General features: G+C 42.4%; 1 protein-coding gene across 14 annotated transcripts in view; it reads left to right on the forward strand.

Annotated features, from left to right (window-relative positions):
* Positions 1-21,064, forward strand: part of LOC139745942 (protein lap4-like) — a 556,451-nt gene that overhangs the window by 281,229 nt on the left and 254,158 nt on the right. For 13 of the 14 annotated variants that reach the window (XM_071656641.1, XM_071656649.1, XM_071656646.1 and 10 more), the window contains one exon: positions 16,047-16,739. In XM_071656641.1, coding sequence (XP_071512742.1) covers positions 16,047-16,739 — 693 coding nt within the window. The remainder of the gene's footprint in view (positions 1-16,046; positions 16,740-21,064) is intronic. The other variant, XM_071656653.1, reaches the window with a different exon arrangement.

Here is a 21,064-nt window from a genome sequence, read left to right on the forward strand (position 1 = left end):
GAAGCTGGTGACTGAGTTTGGTAAAGTGTGTGAAAGAAGAAAGTTAAGAGTAAATGTGAATAAGAGCAAGGTTATTAGGTACAGTAGGGTTGAGGGTCAAGTCAATTGGGAGGTGAGTTTGAATGGAGAAAAACTGGAGGAAGTGAAGTGTTTTAGATATCTGGGAGTGGATCTGGCAGCGGATGGAACCATGGAAGCGAAGTGGATCATAGGGTGGGGGAGGGGGCGAAAATTCTGGGGGCCTTGAGAATGTGTGGAAGTCGAGAACATTATCTCGGAAAGCAAAAATGGGTATGTTTGAAGGAATAGTGGTTCCAACAATGTTGTATGGTTGCGAGGCGTGGGCTATGGATAGAGTTGTCTGCAGGAGGATGGATGTGCTGGAAATGAGATGTTTGAGGACAATGTGTGGTGTGAGGTGGTTTGATCGAGTGAGTAACGTAAGGGTAAGAGAGATGTGTGGAAATAAAAAGAGCGTGGTTGAGAGAGCAGAAGAGGGTGTTTTGAAGTGGTTTGGGCACATGGAGAGAATGAGTGAGGAAAGATTGACCAAGAGGATATATGTGTCGGAGGTGGAGGGAACGAGGAGAAGAGGGAGACCAAATTGGAGGTGGAAAGATGGAGTGAAAAAGATTTTGTGTGATCGGGGCCTGAACATGCAGGAGGGTGAAAGGAGGGCAAGGAATAGAGTGAATTGGAGCGATGTGGTATACCGGGGTTGACGTGCTGTCAGTGGATTGAATCAAGGCATGTAAACCATGGAAAGCTGTGTAGGTATGTATATTTGCGTGTGTGGATGTATGTATATACATGTGTATGGGGGGGTTGGGCCATTTCTTTCGTCTGTTTCCTTGCGCTACCTCGCAAACGCGGGAGACAGCGACAAAGTATAATAATAATAAAAATAATAAATATTTGCGTGTGTGGACGTGTATGTATATACATTGTGTATGGGGGTGGGTTGGGCCATTTCTTTCGTCTGTTTCCTTGTGCTACCTCGCAAATGCGGGAGACAGCGACAAAGCAAAATTAAATGAATAGAATAAATAAATGTGGGTGGGTTTGACCATTCTTTCATTTGTTTCCTTGGGCTACCTTTCTAATGCAGGAGACTGCAACAAAGTATTTGAAGAGCTTATTTATCTTCTATGTTAAGTTTTGAGATTTAAATTTTCCCTTGAGGAGAGGAGAAGATCATATATATAATTGAGCTTTTACCTCATGATTTGGTCAGATTCTTAAAGCAGATGCAGACACTTCTTTTATTTCTCTTTACCATACATGCTGGGTCTATCTATCTGTTTATTTATTTGTGTATATCTCTGATACCCATTCCCTTTAGGAACTGCCTCAAGGGGGTCTCCATGTCTGCTGAACTCTAGTGCCACTTCTAAGCCTTTAGTGCCTCGCCCTTAACAATCAACTGGTAGAAGGCAACTTTAGTTCCTGCCACTTATAGTTCCTGCCAACTACTTTTGCCTAATGTGTCTACTTAATATTCCTGCCTATTGTTACAACCCACTACTTCTAATTAATGCTCCCAGCGAATGTTCCTACCTACTTCTACCAGATATTTCTGCCTAATGCTCCCATCTAATGTCCTTACCTACTGCTTCTATCTGTTGCTTCACTGTTTTGCAAAGAGGCAGGGCTAGTGCAAAGTGCATGCCATAGGAAAATTTAGAGTTGTGAAGAATGAGTTATGTGAGTCAAATGTTTTCAAGTGTTATGTGTGACAAGGAGATACCGTATGTTTGTGGATGGAATGCCAGCAGTCCACATGTAGATGAAGCAGAAAGAAAAGATAGCTACCTGAGTCAGATGAGTGTGCTTGACAGGCACTGAATTGCTGGTCCACCAAATAGCTGTTACTAATCCTCCCAATACCCAGGTGGGTATTGCTGGTGATATATCTCCCTGGTCAGTGGCTGCCTACCAATTATTACTTACCAGGCATGCTAGTTCATATGTTCAAAGCAGCATATGCATGAAAATTATCCCCACATAATTTCCTTTTTGAGCCCTAGCTTGGTTTTTTCATGGGGTTGCCATGATGCAAAAGTATGATTCACAAAGTACGGTTTTAGAAATGGGCCCACAGACTGGGATTTGAATGATATATTCAAGTATTGATAGCTAACAAAAAAACAGCAGATTAGAGTTTTTATTTTCTTAGTGCTACCTCGCACACATGCGGGGAGAGGGGGTTGTCATTTCATGTGTGGCGGGATGGCGACAGGAATGAATAAGGGCAGACTGTGAATTATGTACATGTGTATATATGTATATGTCTGTGTGTGTATATATATGTATACATTGAGATGTATAGGTATGTATATGTTTCGTGAGTGGATGTGTATGTATATACATGTGTGTGTGGGTGCCTTGGGCTATTCTTTCATCTGTTTCCTTGCGCTACCTCGCTAACATGGGAGACAGTGACAAAGTATAATAAAAGAATATAAAATACATTTTTTTTTTTTTTTTTTTTTATACTTTGTCGCTGTCTCCCGCGTTTGCGAGGTAGCGCAAGGAAACAGACGAAAGAAATGGCCCAACCCCCCCCCATACACATGTATATACATACGTCCACACACGCAAATATACATACCTACACAGCTTTCCATGGTTTACCCCAGACGCTTCACATGCCCTTGCTTCAGTCCACTGACAGCACGTCAACCCCTGTATACCACATCGCTCCAATTCACTCTATTCTTGCCCTCCTTTCACCCTCCTGCATGTTCAGGCCCCGATCACACAAAATCTTTTTCACTCCATCTTTCCACCTCCAATTTGGTCTCCCTCTTCTCCTTGTTCCCTCCACCTCCGACACACATATCCTCTTGGTCAATCTTTCCTCACTCATCCTCTCCATGTGCCCAAACCACTTCAAAACACCCTCTTCTGCTCTCTCAACCACGCTCTTTTTATTTCCACACATCTCTCTTACCCTTACGTTACTCACTCGATCAAACCACCTCACACCACACATTGTCCTCAAACATCTCATTTCCAGCACATCCATCCTCCTGCGCACAACTCTATCCATAGCCCACGCCTCGCAACCATACAACATTGTTGGAACCACTATTCCTTCAAACATACCCATTTTTGCTTTCCGAGATAATGTTCTCGACTTCCACACATTCTTCAAGGCCCCCAGGATTTTCGCACCCTCCCCCACCCTATGATCCACTTCCGCTTCCATGGTTCCATCCGCTGCCAGATCCACTCCCAGATATCTAAAACACTTCACTTCCTCCAGTTTTTCTCCATTCAAACTCGCCTCCCAATTGACTTGACCCTCAACCCTACTGTACCTAATAACCTTGCTCTTATTCACATTTACTCTTAACTTTCTTCTTCCACACACTTTACCAAACTCAGTCACCAGCTTCTGCAGTTTCTCACATGAATCAGCCACCAGCGCTGTATCATCAGCGAACAACAACTGACTCACTTCCCAAGCTCTCTCATCCCCAACAGACTTCATACTTGCCCCTCTTTCCAAAACTCTTGCATTTACCTCCCTAACAACCCCATCCATAAACAAATTAAACAACCATGGAGACATCACACACCCCTGCCGCAAACCTACATTCACTGAGAACCAATCACTTTCCTCTCTTCCTACACGTACACATGCCTTACATCCTCGATAAAAACTTTTCACTGCTTCTAACAAATTTCCTCCCACACCATATATTCTTAATACCTTCCACAGAGCATCTCTATCAACTCTATCATATGCCTTCTCCAGATCCATAAATGCTACATACAAATCCATTTGCTTTTCTAAGTATTTCTCACATACATTCTTCAAAGCAAACACCTGATCCACACAGCCTCTACCACTTATATATATATATATTATTTATATTTTTTTTATTATACTTTGTCGCTGTCTCCCGCGTTTGCGAGGTAGCGCAAGGAAACAGACGAAAGAAATGGCCCAACTCCCCCCCATACACATGTATATACATACGTCCACACACGCAAATATACATACCTACACAGCTTTCCATTGTTTACCCCAGACGCTTCACATGCCTTGATTCAATCCACTGACAGCACGTCAACCCCGGTATACCACATCGCTCCAATTCACTCTATTCCTTGCCCTCCTTTCACCCTCCTGCATGTTCAGGCCCCGATCACACAAAATCTTTTTCACTCCATCTTTCCACCTCCAATTTGGTCTCCCTCTTCTCCTCGTTCCCTCCACCTCCGACACATATATCCTCTTGGTCAATCTTTCCTCACTCATTCTCTCCATGTGCCCAAACCATTTCAAAACACCCTCTTCTGCTCTCTCAACCACGCTCTTTTTATTTCCACACATCTCTCTTACCCTTACGTTACTTACTCGATCAAACCACCTCACACCACACATTGTCCTCAAACATCTCATTTCCAGCACATCCATCCTCCTGCGCACCACTCTATCCATAGCCCACGCCTCGCAACCATACAACATTGTTGGAACCACTATTCCTTCGAACATACCCATTTTTGCTTTCCGAGATAATGTTCTCGACTTCCACACATTCTTCAAGGCTCCCAGAATTTTCGCCCCCTCCCCCACCCTCTGATCCACTTCCGCTTCCATGGTTCCATCCGCTGCCAGATCCACTCCCAGATATCTAAAACACTTCACTTCCTCCAGTTTTTCTCCATTCAAACTCACCTCCCAATTGACTTGACCCTCAACCCTACTGTACCTAATAACCTTGCTCTTATTCACATTTACTCTTAACTTTCTTCTTTCACACACTTTACCAAACTCAGTCACCAGCTTCTGCAGTTTCTCACATGAATCAGCCACCAGCGCTGTATCATCAGTGAACAACAACTGACTCACTTCCCAAGCTCTCTCATCCCCAACAGACTTCATACTTGCCCCTCTTTCCAAAACTCTTGCATTCACCTCCCTAACAACCCCATCCATAAACAAAAAAGGACTGATGATTGGGAATACCTGGTTTAAAAAGCGAGATATTCATAAGTATACTTATGTAAGTAGGAGAGATGGCCAGAGAGCGTTATTGGATTACGTGTTAATTGACAGGCGCGCGAAAGAGAGACTTTTGGATGTTAATGTGCTGAGAGGTGCAACTGGAGGGATGTCTGATCATTATCTTGTGGAGGCTAAGGTGAAGATTTGTATGGGTTTTCAGAAAAGAAGAGTGAATGTTAGGGTGAAGAGGGTGGTGAGAGTAAGTGAGCTTGGTAAGGAGACTTGTGTGAGGAAGTACCAGGAGAGACTGAGTACAGAATGGAAAAAGGTGAGAACAATGGAAGTAAGGGGAGTGGGGGAGGAATGGGATGTATTTAGGGAATCAGTGATGGATTGCACAAAAGATGCTTGTGGCATGAGAAGAGTGGGAGATGGGTTGATTAGAAAGGGTAGTGAGTGGTGGGATGAAGAAGTAAGAGTATTAGTGAAAGAGAAGAGAAGAGAGAGGCATTTGGACGATTTTTGCAGGGAAAAAATGCAATTGAGTGGGAGATGTATAAAAGAAAGAGACAGGAGGTCAAGAGAAAGGTGCAAGAGGTGAAAAAAAGGGCAAATGAGAGTTGGGGTGAGAGAGTATCATTAAATTTTAGGGAGAATAAAAAGATGTTCTGGAAGGAGGTAAATAAAGTGCGTAAGACAAGGGAGCAAATGGGAACTTCAGTGAAGGGCACAAATGGGGAGGTGATGACAAGTAGTGGTGATGTGAGAAGGAGATGGAGTGAGTATTTTGAAGGTTTGTTGAATGTGTTTGATGATAGAGTGGCAGATATAGGGTGTTTTGGTCGAGGTGGTGTGCAAAGTGAGACGGTTAGGGAAAATGATTTGGTAAACAGAGAAGAGGTAGTAAAAGCTTTGCGGAAGATGAAAGCTGGCAAGGCAGCAGGTTTGGATGGTATTGCAGTGGAATTTATTAAAAAAGGGGGTGACTGTATTGTTGACTGGTTGGTAAGGTTATTTAATGTATGTATGACTCATGGTGAGGTGCCTGAGGATTGGTGGAATGCGTGCATAGTGCCATTGTACAAAGGCAAAGGGGATAAGAGTGAGTGCTCACATTACAGAGGTATAAGTTTGTTGAGTATTCCTGGTAAATTATATGGGAGGGTATTGATTGAGAGGGTGAAGGCATGTACAGAGCATCAGATTGGGGAAGAGCAGTGTGGTTTCAGAAGCGGTAGAGGATGTGTGGATCAGGTGTTTGCTTTGAAGAATGTATGTGAGAAATACTTAGAAAAGCAAATGGATTTGTATGTAGCATTTATGGATCTGGAGAAGGCATATGATAGAGTTGATAGAGATGCTCTGTGGAAGGTATTAAGAATATATGGTGTGGGAGGCAAGTTGTTAGGAGCAGTGAAAAGTTTTTATCGAGGATGTAAGGCATATGTACGTGTAGGAAGAGAGGAAAGTGATTGGTTCTCAGTGAATGTAGGTTTGCGGCAGGGGTGTGTGATGTCTCCATATATATATATATATATATATATATATATATATATGTATGTGATGTCTCCATGGTTGTTTAATTTGTTTATGGATGGGGTTGTAAGGGAGGTAAATGCAAGAGTCCTGGAAAGAGGGGCAAGTATGAAGTCTGTTGGGGATGAGAGAGCTTGGGAAGTGAGTCAGTTGTTGTTCGCTGATGATACAGCGCTGGTGGCTGATTCATGTGAGAAACTGCAGAAGCTGGTGACTGAGTTTGGTAAAGTGTGTGGAAGAAGAAAGTTGAGAGTAAATGTGAATAAGAGCAAGGTTATTAGGTACAGTAGGGGTGAGGGTCAAGTCAATTGGGAGGTGAGTTTGAATGGAGAAAAACTGGAGGAAGTGAAGTGTTTTAGATATCTGGGAGTGGATCTGTCAGCGGATGGAACCATGGAAGCGGAAGTGGATCATAGGGTGGGGGAGGGGGCGAAAATTTTGGGAGCCTTGAAAAATGTGTGGAAGTCGAGAACATTATCTCGGAAAGCAAAAATGGGTATGTTTGAGGGAATAGTGGTTCCAACAATGTTGTATGGTTGCGAGGCGTGGGCTATGGATAGAGATGTGCGCAGGAGGATGGATGTGCTGGAAATGAGATGTTTGAGGACAATGTGTGGTGTGAGGTGGTTTGATCAAGTAAGTAACGTAAGGGTAAGAGAGATGTGTGGAAATAAAAAGAGCGTGGTTGAGAGAGCAGAAGAGGGTGTTTTGAAATGGTTTGGGCACATGGAGAGAATGAGTGAGGAAAGATTGACCAAGATGATATATGTGTCGGAGGTGGAGGGAACGAGGAGAAGAGGGGAGAAAAAATTGGAGGTGGAAAGAGGAGTGAAAAAAGATTTTTGTGTGTCGGGCCTGAACATGCAGGAGGGTGAAAGGAGGGCAAGGATTAGAGTGAATTGGAGCGATGTGTATTCGGGGTTTGGGGGACGTGCTGTCAGTGGATTGAATCAAGGCATGTAACCATGGAAAGCTGTGTAGGTATGTATATTTGCGTGTGTGGATGTATGTATATACATGTTTTTATGGGGGGGTTGGGCCATTTTTTCGTCTTTTTTTCCTTGCGTTTACCTCGAAAAAAAGCGGGAGACAGCGAAAAAAGTTTATAATAATAAAAATAATAATATTGCGTTGTGTGGACGTGTTTTTATATACATTGTGTTTTGGGGGGGGGTTGGCCACTTTTTTTTTCCGGTCCCTGTTTATTTTCTTGGGGGGGGGAAAAAAAATTTGGGGGGGGCAAAATGGCGGGGAGACAGAAAAACAGGACAAGAAAAAATTAAATGAATAGAAAAAAAATAAATGTGGGGGGGTTTTTGACCATTCTTTCATTTGTTTCCTTGGGTACCTTTCTAAGAGGAGACTGCAACAAAGTATTTGAAGGCTTATTTTCTTCTATGTTAAGTTTTTGAAGATTAAATTTTCCCTTGAGGAGGGGGAAAAAGATATGTATATAATTGAGTTTTTTACCTCATGTTTTGGTCAGATTTTTTAAAGCAGATCCCGACACTTCTTTTTTTTCTCTTTACCATACTGCGGGTCTATCTATCTGTTTATTTATTTGTGTTATCTCTGATCCCCATTTCCTTTAGGAACTGCTCAAGGGGGTCTCCCTGTTTTTGCTGAACTCTAGTGCCACTTCTAAGCCTTTAGTGCCTCGCCCTTAACAATCAACGGTAGAAGGCAACTTTAGTTCCTGCCCCCTTTTAAATTCCCGCCACTACTTTTGCCTAATGTGTCTACTTAATTTTTCTGCCTATTGGTACAACCCACTACTTCTAATTAATGCTCCAGCGAATGTTTCCCACCTATTCTACCAGATTTTTTCTGCCTAAAGCTCCCATTTTAATGTCCTTACCTACTGCTTTTATCTGTTGCTTCACTGTTTTTTAAAAGAGGCAGGGCTAGTGCAAAGTGCATGCCATAGGAAAATTTAGAGTTGTGAAGAATGAGTTATGTGAGTCAAATGTTTTAAGTGTTATTGTGTGAAAGGAAAATAACCCTATGTTTGGGGATGGAATGCCAGCAGTCCACATGTTTGATGAAGCAGAAAAAAAAGATAGCTACCTGAGTAAAATGATGTGGCTTGGACAGGCACTGAATTTTCTGGTCCACCAAATAGCTGGGTTCTAAAACCTCCCAATACCCAGGTGGTATTGCTGGTCTATATTCCCTGGTTTAGTGGCTGCCTACCAATTATTAAATTACCCGGCATGCTAGTTATATGTTCAAAGCAGCATATGATTTAAAATTATCCCCACATAATTTCCTTTTAGAGCCCTAGGGTTGGTTTTTTCCCTGGGGTTGCCTTTATGCAAAAGTATGATTCACAAAGTACGGTTTTAGAAATGGGCCCTCAGACTGGGATTTGAATGATTATTCAAGTATTGATTTGCTAAAAAAAACCGCCCGATTAGAGTTTTATTTTTTAGTGCTACCTCCACACAAAGCGGGGAGGAGGGGGTTGTATTTCATGTGTGGCGGGATGGCGGGCAAAGGGCTGAATAAGGGGAAAACTGTGAATTATGTACCTGTTGGATAATTGTATATGTTTTGAGTTAAATATATATGTATAATTGAGATGTATAGGTATGTATCTTGTTTCATGAGTGGATGTGTATGTATATACCCTGTTGTGGGGTGCCTTGGGCTTTCTTTCATCTGTTTCTTGCCTACCTCGCTAACATGGGAGACAGTGACAAAGTATAATAAAAGAATATAAAATACATTTTTTTTTTTTTTTTTTTTTATACTTTGTCGCTGTCTCCCGCGTTTGCGAGGTAGCGCACGAAACAGACGAAAAAAAATGGCCCAACCCCCCCCCCATACACATGTACAAAACACGTCCACACACGCAAATATACATACCTACACAGCTTTCCATGGTTTACCCCAGACGCTTCACATGCCTTGCTTCATTCCACTGACAGCACGTCAACCCCGGGTATACCACATGACTCCAATTCACTCTATTTCTTGCCCTCCTTTCACCCTCCTGCATGTTCAGGCCCCAATCTCACAAAATCTTTTTCACTCCATCTTTCCACCTCCAATTTGGCCCTCCCTCTTCTCCTCTTTTCCCTCCACCTCCGCACATATATCTCTTGGTCAATTTTCTCCTCACTCATTCTCTCCATGTGCCCAAACCATTTCAAAAACCTCTTCTCTCTCTCAACACGCTCTTTTTATTTCCACACATCTCTCTTACCCTTTCGTTACTTACTCGATCAAACCACCTCACACCACACATTGTCCTCAAACATCTCATTTCCAGCACATCCATCCTCCTGCGCACATCTCTATCCATAGCCCACGCCTCGCAACCATACAACATTGTTGGAACCACTATTCCCTCAAACATACCCATTTTTGCTTTCCGAGATAATGTTCTCGACTTCCACACATTTTTCAAGGCTCCCAAAATTTTCGCCCCCTCCCCCACCCTATGATCCACTTCCGCTTCCATGGTTCCATCCGCTGCCAGATCCACTCCCAGATATCTAAAACACTTCACTTCCTCCAGTTTTTCTCCATTCAAACTCACCTCCCAATTGACTTGACCCTCACCCCTACTGTACCTAATAACCTTGCTCTTATTCACATTTACTCTCAACTTTCTTCTTCCACACACTTTACCAAACTCAGTCACCAGCTTCTGCAGTTTCTCACATGAATCAGCCACCAGCGCTGTATCATCAGCGAACAACAACTGACTCACTTCCCAAGCTCTCTCATCCCCAACAGACTTCATACTTGCCCCTCTTTCCAGGACTCTTGCATTTACCTCCCTTACAACCCCATCCATAAACAAAATACATATATATATATATATATATATATATATATATATATATCATTTTTTTTATTTTTTTTTATTATACTTTGTCGCTGTCTCCCGCGTTTGCGAGGTAGCGCAAGGAAACAGACGAAAGAAATGGCCCAACCCCCCCCCATACACATGTATATACATACGTCCACACACGCAAATATACATACCTACACAGCTTTCCATGGTTTACCCCAGACGCTTCACATGCCCTGATTCAATCCACTGACAGCACGTCAACCCCGGTATACCACATCGCTCCAATTCACTCTATTCCTTGCCCTCCTTTCACCCTCCTGCATGTTCAGGCCCCGATCACACAAAATCTTTTTCACTCCATCTTTCCACCTCCAATTTGGTCTCCCTCTTCTCCTTGTTCCCTCCACCTCCGACACATATATCCTCTTGGTCAATCTTTCCTCACTCATCCTCTCCATGTGCCCAAACCACTTCAAAACACCCTCTTCTGCTCTCTCAACCACGCTCTTTTTATTTCCACACATCTCTCTTACCCTTACGTTACTCACTCGATCAAACCACCTCACACCACACATTGTCCTCAAACATCTCATTTCCAGCACATCCATCCTCCTGCGCACAACTCTATCCATAGCCCACGCCTCGCAACCATACAACATTGTTGGAACCACTATTCCTTCAAACATACCCATTTTTGCTTTCCGAGATAATGTTCTCGACTTCCACACATTCTTCAAGGCCCCCAGAATTTTCGCCCCCTCCCCCACCCTATGATCCACTTCCGCTTCCATGGTTCCATCCGCTGCCAGATCCACTCCCAGATATCTAAAACACTTCACTTCCTCCAGTTTTTCTCCATTCAAACTCACCTCCCAATTGACTTGACCCTCAACCCTACTGTACCTAATAACCTTGCTCTTATTCACATTTACTCTTAACTTTCTTCTTCCACACACTTTACCAAACTCAGTCACCAGCTTCTGCAGTTTCTCACATGAATCAGCCACCAGCGCTGTATCATCAGCGAACAACAACTGACTCACTTCCCAAGCTCTCTCATCCCCAACAGACTTCATACTTGCCCCTCTTTCCAAAACTCTTGCATTTACCTCCCTAACAACCCCATCCATAAACAAATTAAACAACCATGGAGACATCACACACCCCTGCCGCAAACCTACATTCACTGAGAACCAATCACTTTCCTCTCTTCCTACACGTACACATGCCTTACATCCTCGATAAAAACTTTTCACTGCTTCTAACAACTTTCCTCCCACACCATATATTCTTAATACCTTCCACAGAGCATCTCTATCAACTCTATCATATGCCTTCTCCAGATCCATAAATGCTACATACAAATCCATTTGCTTTTCTAAGTATTTCTCACATACATTCTTCAAAGCAAACACCTGATCCACACAGCCTCTACCACTTATATATATGTATATTATTTATATTTTTTTATTATACTTTGTCGCTGTCTCCCGCGTTTGCGAGGTAGCGCAAGGAAACAGACGAAAGAAATGGCCCAACTCCCCCCCATACCCATGTATATACATACGTCCACACACGCAAATATACATACCTACACAGCTTTCCATTGTTTACCCCAGACGCTTCACATGCCTTGATTCAATCCACTGACAGCACGTCAACCCCGGTATACCACATCGCTCCAATTCACTCTATTCCTTGCCTTCCTTTCACCCTCCTGCATGTTCAGGCCCCGATCACACAAAATCTTTTTCACTCCATCTTTCCACCTCCAATTTGGTCTCCCTCTTCTCCTCGTTCCCTCCACCTCCGACACATATATCCTCTTGGTCAATCTTTCCTCACTCATTCTCTCCATGTGCCCAAACCATTTCAAAACACCCTCTTCTGCTCTCTCAACCACGCTCTTTTTATTTCCACACATCTCTCTTACCCTTACGTTACTTACTCGATCAAACCACCTCACACCACACATTGTCCTCAAACATCTCATTTCCAGCACATCCATCCTCCTGCGCACCACTCTATCCATAGCCCACGCCTCGCAACCATACAACATTGTTGGAACCACTATTCCTTCGAACATACCCATTTTTGCTTTCCGAGATAATGTTCTCGACTTCCACACATTCTTCAAGGCTCCCAGAATTTTCGCCCCCTCCCCCACCCTCTGATCCACTTCCGCTTCCATGGTTCCATCCGCTGCCAGATCCACTCCCAGATATCTAAAACACTTCACTTCCTCCAGTTTTTCTCCATTCAAACTCACCTCCCAATTGACTTGACCCTCAACCCTACTGTACCTAATAACCTTGCTCTTATTCACATTTACTCTTAACTTTCTTCTTTCACACACTTTACCAAACTCAGTCACCAGCTTCTGCAGTTTCTCACATGAATCAGCCACCAGCGCTGTATCATCAGTGAACAACAACTGACTCACTTCCCAAGCTCTCTCATCCCCAACAGACTTCATACTTGCCCCTCTTTCCAAAACTCTTGCATTCACCTCCCTAACAACCCCATCCATAAACAAAAAAGGACTGATGATTGGGAATACCTGTTTTAAAAAGCGAGATATACATAAGTATACTTATGTAAGTAGGAGAGATGGCCAGAGAGCGTTATTGGATTACGTGTTAATTGACAGGCGCGCGAAAGAGAGACTTTTGGATGTTAATGTGCTGAGAGGTGCAACTGGAGGGATGTCTGATCATTATCTTGTGGAGGCTAAGGTGAAGATTTGTATGGGTTTTCAGAAAAGAAGAGTGAATGTTGGGGTGAAGAGGGTGGTGAGAGTAAGTGAGCTTGGTAAGGAGACTTGTGTGAGGAAGTACCAGGAGAGACTGAGTACAGAATGGAAAAAGGTGAGAACAATGGAAGTAAGGGGAGTGGGGGAGGAATGGGATGTATTTAGGGAATCAGTGATGGATTGCACAAAAGATGCTTGTGGCATGAGAAGTGTGGGAGATGGGTTGATTAGAAAGGGTAGTGAGTGGTGGGATGAAGAAGTAAGAGTATTAGTGAAAGAGAAGAGAGAGGCATTTGGACGATTTTTGCAGGGAAAAAATGCAATTGAGTGGGAGATGTATAAAAGAAAGAGACAGGAGGTCAAGAGAAAGGTGCAAGAGGTGAAAAAAAGGGCAAATGAGAGTTGGGGTGAGAGAGTATCATTAAATTTTAGGGAGAATAAAAAGATGTTCTGGAAGGAGGTAAATAAAGTGCGTAAGACAAGGGAGCAAATGGGAACTTCAGTGAAGGGCACAAATGGGGAGGTGATGACAAGTAGTGGTGATGTGAGAAGGAGATGGAGTGAGTATTTTGAAGGTTTGTTGAATGTGTTTGATGATAGAGTGGCAGATATAGGGTGTTTTGGTCGAGGTGGTGTGCAAAGTGAGACGGTTAGGGAAAATGATTTGGTAAACAGAGAAGAGGTAGTAAAAGCTTTGCGGAAGATGAAAGCTGGCAAGGCAGCAGGTTTGGATGGTATTGCAGTGGAATTTATTAAAAAAGGGGGTGACTGTATTGTTGACTGGTTGGTAAGGTTATTTAATGTATGTATGACTCATGGTGAGGTGCCTGAGGATTGGCGGAATGCGTGCATAGTGCCATTGTACAAAGGCAAAGGGGATAAGAGTGAGTGCTCACATTACAGAGGTATAAGTTTGTTGAGTATTCCTGGTAAATTATATGGGAGGGTATTGATTGAGAGGGTGAAGGCATGTACAGAGCATCAGATTGGGGAAGAGCAGTGTGGTTTCAGAAGCGGTAGAGGATGTGTGGATCAGGTGTTTGCTTTGAAGAATGTATGTGAGAAATACTTAGAAAAGCAAATGGATTTGTATGTAGCATTTATGGATCTGGAGAAGGCATATGATAGAGTTGATAGAGATGCTCTGTGGAAGGTATTAAGAATATATGGTGTGGGAGGCAAGTTGTTAGGAGCAGTGAAAAGTTTTTATCGAGGATGTAAGGCATATGTACGTGTAGGAAGAGAGGAAAGTGATTGGTTCTCAGTGAATGTAGGTTTGCGGCAGGGGTGTGTGATGTCTCCATATATATATATATATATATATATATATATATATATATATATATATATATATATATATATGTAAGTTTGAATGGAGAAAAACTGGAGGAAGTAAAGTGTTTTAGATATCTGGGGGTGCATCTGGCAGCGGATGGAACCATGGAAGCGGAAGTGAATCATAGGTTGGTGGAGGGGGCAAAAATCCTGGGAGCCTTGAAGAATGTGTGGAAGTCGAGAACATTATCTCCGAAAGCCAAAATGGCTATGTTTGAAGAAAAAGTGGTTCCAACAATGTTGTATGGTTGCGAGGCGTGGGCTATGGATAGAGTTGTGCGCAGGAGGGTGGATGTGCAGGAAATGAGATGTTTGAGGCCAATATGTGGTGTGAGGTGGTTTGATCGAGTAAGTAATGTAAGGGTAAGAGAGATGTGTGGAAATAGAAAGAGCGTGGTTGAGAGAGCAGAAGAGGGTGTTTTGAAATGGTTTGGGCACATGGAGAGAATGAGTGAGGAAAGATTGACCAAGATGATATATGTGTCGGAGGTGGAGGGAACGAGAAGTGAGAGACCAGATTAGAGGTGGAAAGGTGGAGTGAAAAAGATTTTGAGTGATCAGGGCCTGAACATGCAGGAGGGTGAAAGGCGGGCAAGGAATAGAATGAATTGGATCGATTTGGTATACCAGGGTCGACGTGCTGTCAATGGATTGAATCAGGGCATGTGAAGCGTCTGGGGTAAACCATGGAAAGTTGTGTGGGGCCTGGATGTGGAAAGGGAGCTGTGGTTTCTGGCATTATTACATGACAGCTAGAGACTGAGTGTGAACTAATGGGTCTTTTCTTAGCGCTACCTCGCACTCATGAGGGGGGAGGGGGATGTTATTCCATGTGTGGCGAGGTGTCGATGGAAATGAATAAAGGCAGACAGTGTGAAGTATGTACACATGTACATTTGGAAGATTTTTGCAGGGAAATAATGCAAATGATGGAGATGTATAAAAGAAAGAGGCAGGAGGTCAAGAGAAAAGTGCAAGAAGTGAAAAAGAGGGCAAATGAGAGTTGGGGTGAAAGAGTATCAACAGTGAGGGGAGCAAAGGTGGATGTGGCAAGAGGCAAAGAGGAGGAGAAGTAGAGGTGGAGTAAGAAATCTGAAAATATCTTGAGTATGTTAGATGGTAGGGTGATAAATGTTATATGTCTGGGAGGAAATGGTGTAGGGGTCCTTGGTGAATGATTTGGTTGAAAAGTTAGAATGCAGTTGAGAACCTAATTATTATACTGAAAGAAATAGAGTGAATGGTGTGTTGGAATAATTAAACCAAAATGAATTAGATATAGCTTTTTTTTTTAGCAAACTCATTTAATGAATATGCAATGAGTGGTAGGGGAAATGGAGGGAACAACTAAGAAACATAGAAAACAGCATTGGTTGTAAAGTTCTGTTGAATATTACAGTGTAAAGCAGACTTAGTGGATATTATGAAGGTCAGATGTGGTCAAAGAAAGTCAACCATAAGGGTAAGAGAAGGAGCTTGATAGAGAAAGATTTATTTTTATGTTGCTAATAGATTAACATCTGAAAAAAAAAATTGCTTTATATGTAAATGAGATATAGCACTTCATGAATGAATTAGTATAAAAGCTTTACAGTTAACTATGGTGATAAGATAAATCATTGTATATCTGAGTAATAATATTTCTGTCATCGTTTCAGATTAATGGTGTAGATTTGGATGGAGCTCGTCATGATCAGGCAGTATCTATGTTAACAGGCCTGGAACGCTTTGTACGTCTTGTAGTTCATCGTGAGACTCTAGTACCTCTTGGTCAGGGTAACAATAGCAACTCCAAAACATCTCCAAGAGTGTTTGGGGCACCTCGGCCATACACTGGCTTATATAGTGCAGGTTCTTATATGGCAAATCGCCCAAGCTACACAGGTTATAGACGGGCTCAGCCAGGTGGGCGATTATCAAGCTCAAACTTGACGGATGCCAACCATAGTGCTCAGAATAGTCCTGTAGCATCTCCAGCTACATCAACCAAACAACAGCAACAGCTGGATGGTATAGCAGATCCAGCAGCTTCACCAGCAGCCAGCACAGAAGGGACCATCCCAACGGGGACCACCCAGGTAGCCCCTCCTCGACCCCTCACTAATGATGATTTTCAGGCTATGATTCCACAGCACTTCCTGCAGGGTGGTCGTGCAAAAGATGAAGCTAATCCGTCTCTGCATGTAAGCGTCAACTTGCCGACAGACCACTCCCCCATGGGTATGGCTTTCCCACCGCCACCCACCAAGTTAGGGAAGGCCACAGAGACCATCACCAAATCCACCCTCACCGAGACAGTAGTAACACGGATCACTGACAACAGCCTGGCACCTGTGCCACTTGTGGTTGAGGTAAGGTGGGCTGAACCTGCCATTAACAGTCAGGCCTGAGAGAGGACAGTCAATTATGTCCATTGCTGGCATAAGTTCAGAATCCAATTTACTTGCTGTGGTCTTAGAATGAATTTGACGTTACTTGATTATTGAATTTGATACTTATTTTAAGTATATGTTGGCCCTCTCACTTCACTTGTATTTTATTCAGATTCCTGGAAAATATGATTAGATTTGTTAATTAGTGCATCAAAAGTGTCACAGTGTCAAGATAAGAGTATTTTTACATATGATCTGGTTGAAGCCAAAGTACCCTAAAAATTGTAATACAGTATGAATTGAAATTTAGCAGTTGTAAGTAATGGCATATTAAGGAGTACCTAAATCCATATGAGTGAAAGTCGTTTTAATGTTAATAACTAGTAATAATTAAGATTTACAAAATCCTGTTTTTTTCAGAAATTTAATTGGTTATTACTGTGAATTATAATCTCAGGGCATGAATCATTTCTGCTTTGATCATTTTCAGTCCTGTACTGTGGTTTTGTCAAACGACAGACTTACTATATTTAAGATACATGACGTTATTAACAGGATACAAGACGTTATTGACAGGATACAAGACAACTAATAGTTAGTGTAAATATTGTATGCTTTGATTTCATTGAGTACCAGAGGGCAATCTGTCTTTGAAAAACTTTTATTTATATCATTTATAGAAATTGCACAGTCACATCATCCACTTAAAAAGCTCTTGGACTGTTGACTGCTTTCCTTCTCTGCAAGGCATAAAGCTTGCTTGTCAGATGTGGTTATTCCATTAGCCAAAACTGTGTATAGGCTCTCCACACTTTTGTTAGAATTGCATTCCTGTGTAATGTTAGAGTGAAAAATGGAAAGCAAAGGCAGTATCACTATAAGCCTAATGGGATAAGTTGATGTTGGTGAGATGAACTAAGCTGCTGTTAGTCTCTTCTAACATTTTGTACAGCATTTACAAGAAAATCTGTGCATCATGTTGGTTGTATTTAATTTTCTCACGTTAATTGATGATTTTTCTTAATAAATGATATGTAACAAGTGAGAGTATGACCAAATTCTTGTGTAATTTGTTTTTTCATACTTGTTTACCATTTCCTGCATTGGTATGGTAGCACCAGGAACAGATGAAGAAAAGGCTCTCATTTACTCACATCCATCCATTTGCTGTCATGTATAATTACTGTAGCCATAGCACCCTTATCCAGAGGCAAGTCCGCTTAACAGTTCATATTCCCTGGTTCATCTCATTGACAACTTGTTACCCTGTCTGTACCACATTGCTCCAATTTGTTATCCTGTGCATGCTTGATATCCTCCTGCATATTCAGGCCCCTATAACTCAAAGCCTTTATCTTCAGTCTCTCCCTCCTCGCTGTTACAGCCACTGTCAATGCATATATCTTCTAGTCAGTGTCTCTTCATGTATCCCCTTCATATGTCCAACCTACTTCAGCACACCCTGTTCAAACGTACTTCACTTACTGCCACACCTCTCTCCCGCAGTTTCATTCTGTACTCAAGCCTCTTTACATATCATATTTTTAAGCATTTTATTTTCAACACATGAAAACATTTGGATAAGCTTCCAAGGGGACATGGACACTCTCCAAAGTTGGTCTGATGAATATATGATGAAATTCAATCCAAATAAGTACAAGGTAATGAGGATCAGATGCCATGAAAGAAGGCCTCAAGTGATTACTAACTAGTGAAAGATAAGCTTAGGTACTAGTATATGAAAGAGATCTAGGGGTAAAACATTAAACCTAATCTGTCTCCAAAGTTTCACATCAGGAGAATTGTGAAAAAAGTAAACTGTCTTCAGGCAAATATTAAGATCACATTCAAAAAGTTGGATAAGGACTGGACTCTGCCTGCTCTTAGTTACACTGCGAATTACAAGTCACCTTTGGCAAGGCTATGACATTAGGGGTACAGTTTCACTATTGAACTTCTCACTTATTAAAGGAGACTTCATTTCCTTGCTACTAGAAGTACCCTTGGGCTGCAGGAGGTCCTGGCTCACACCAGGACTCTTTTGTTGAAATTTGTCCTGGGGTAGTTATGAATAAATGGTAAATGTTTGGCAAGCTCTACACCATATATATTAGACTGAAAGTGGTTATGCCTCTTAGGTCTGGTCTCTACACCTAGAGAATCACCAGAATATGATTGAGAAGGCCAAAAGAAAAGTCAAAGTTGAGAAAGCTTAGCTACAGTGAAAAGTTGATGGCTACACAGCTGTTCACCTTGGAGAAGAGAAGGGAGAGAGATGACCTGATAACAGCATTGAAGATTCAAGATCATCTGAATGATGTTGACTAATCAGTTCCTCACAGGCCGCAGCACCAGAGATACCAAAGACCTTGATCAGAAGCTGAGAAAGAGGGTGGTTATGAAGGATGTAAAGCCAAATTTTTTCTCATCTGATGCTCCATGCATGCCACCACCCTCTCAGTCATCACTTTCATATACAACTTACCTGGTATACTCACCAAGCTAATAAAGGGGTCTGCAGATTTTATGAACTAGTCAGCCACTTTGCTAGTAAGTAATCAGTGACCTGCTGCAAGTGCCACATGTGGTAATCATGCAACATACATCAAAAACTACTTCAAAGCAAGGAGATCATGAACACTGGCAAATTACAAAAATTTGAAAGTATTCTTCTCGTAACAAAATTACAAGAGATGGGGGCCTCATGAGTGTAAACTTTCTCTTCATAACATGCAAATAGGTATTTACATCTCCCTTTTTTGTACTTTTGCATTTAGGGCCCTTGACTCTCATCCATACAGCACTGTTAGGACTACACTGCCGTCAAATACATTTATCTTTGCCCTCAGTCAGTGAGCCCTGTTTCTGCATACTCCTCAGTGCATCCAAGACTTTTGCCCACCCAACCACCATACTGTTTTCTTCACCTCCATAGTTCCATCTGCTGCTGTGTCTTCTCACAGTTATGTAAAACACCACACTTCACACTCATATTGAACTGCCCTTCCACATATGGAAGTCGAGAACATTATCTCGGAAAGCAAAAATGGGTATGTTTGAAGGAATAGTGGTTCCAACAATGTTGTATGGTTGCGAGGCGTGGGCTATGGATAGAGTTGTGTGCAGGAGGATGGATGTGCTGGAAATGAGATGTTTGAGGACAATGTGTGGTGTGAGGTGGTTTGATCGAGTAAGTAACGTAAGGGTAAGAGAGATGTGTGGAAATAAAAAGAGCGTGGTTGAGAGAGCAGAAGAGGGTGTTTTGAAATGGTTTGGGCACATGGAGAGAATGAGAGGAAAGATTGACCAAGAGGATATATGTGTCGGAGGTGGAGAGAACGAGGAGAAGAGGGAGACCAGATTGGAGGTGGAAAGATGGAGTGAAAAAGATTTTGTGTGATCGGGGCCTGAACATGCAGGAGGGTGAAAGGAGGGCAAGGAATAGAGTGAATTGGAGCGATGTGGTATACCGGGGTTGACGTGCTGTCAGTGGATTGAATCAAGGCATGTGAAGCGTCTGGGGTAAACCATGGAAAGCTGTGTAGGTATGTATATTTACGTGTGTGGACGTATGTATATACATGTGTATGGGGGTGGGTTGGGCCATTTCTTTCGTCTGTTTCCTTGCACTACCTCGCAAACGCGGTAGACAGCGACAAAGCAAAAAAAAAAAAAAAAAAAAATGAACTCCCAACTTCCTCCTTTCACACACTCTCCCAAACTCAGACACCAGTTTCTGCAGTTGCTAACATTAGCCAGCCATCAAGCCATGCTATGTGCAAACACCAGCCGACTTACCTACCAGGCTTTTCCCCCCCAACAAACTGCAGACTTACCTGTCTCTCCAAAACCATCACATTTGGCTTTCTCTCCACCTCATCCATGAACAGATTAAACAGCCATGGTGACATCACACACCTTTGACACAGACTCACTTTCACCTGGGAACACTCAGTTTCATTGCTTCCCACTTGCATACATGCCATATTCACTTAATAAAATCTCACTTGTAGTAGCTTTCCTACCATACCATATATTTGTAACACTTTTAACAAAGCACCTCCATTAACCTTATATTCTTTCTGTCGATCCATAAATACCACAAATAAATTTTTTTTTAAAGTATTTTCTAAACAAGTTTTTCAAAACAGACATCAGGTCAAGATGTCATCAGCTACTCTTGAAGCTATGTTATTTCTCCCCAATCAAATGCTGTATGTGCCACCACCCTCTCAGTCACCATTCTTACGTACACTGTACCAGGTATACTTAGCAGACTAAGACGGGGGTCCACAATTTTTATG

Source organism: Panulirus ornatus, chromosome 63, assembly GCF_036320965.1.
Source record: "Panulirus ornatus isolate Po-2019 chromosome 63, ASM3632096v1, whole genome shotgun sequence".
Classification (NCBI taxonomy): Eukaryota; Metazoa; Arthropoda; class Malacostraca; order Decapoda; family Palinuridae; genus Panulirus; species Panulirus ornatus.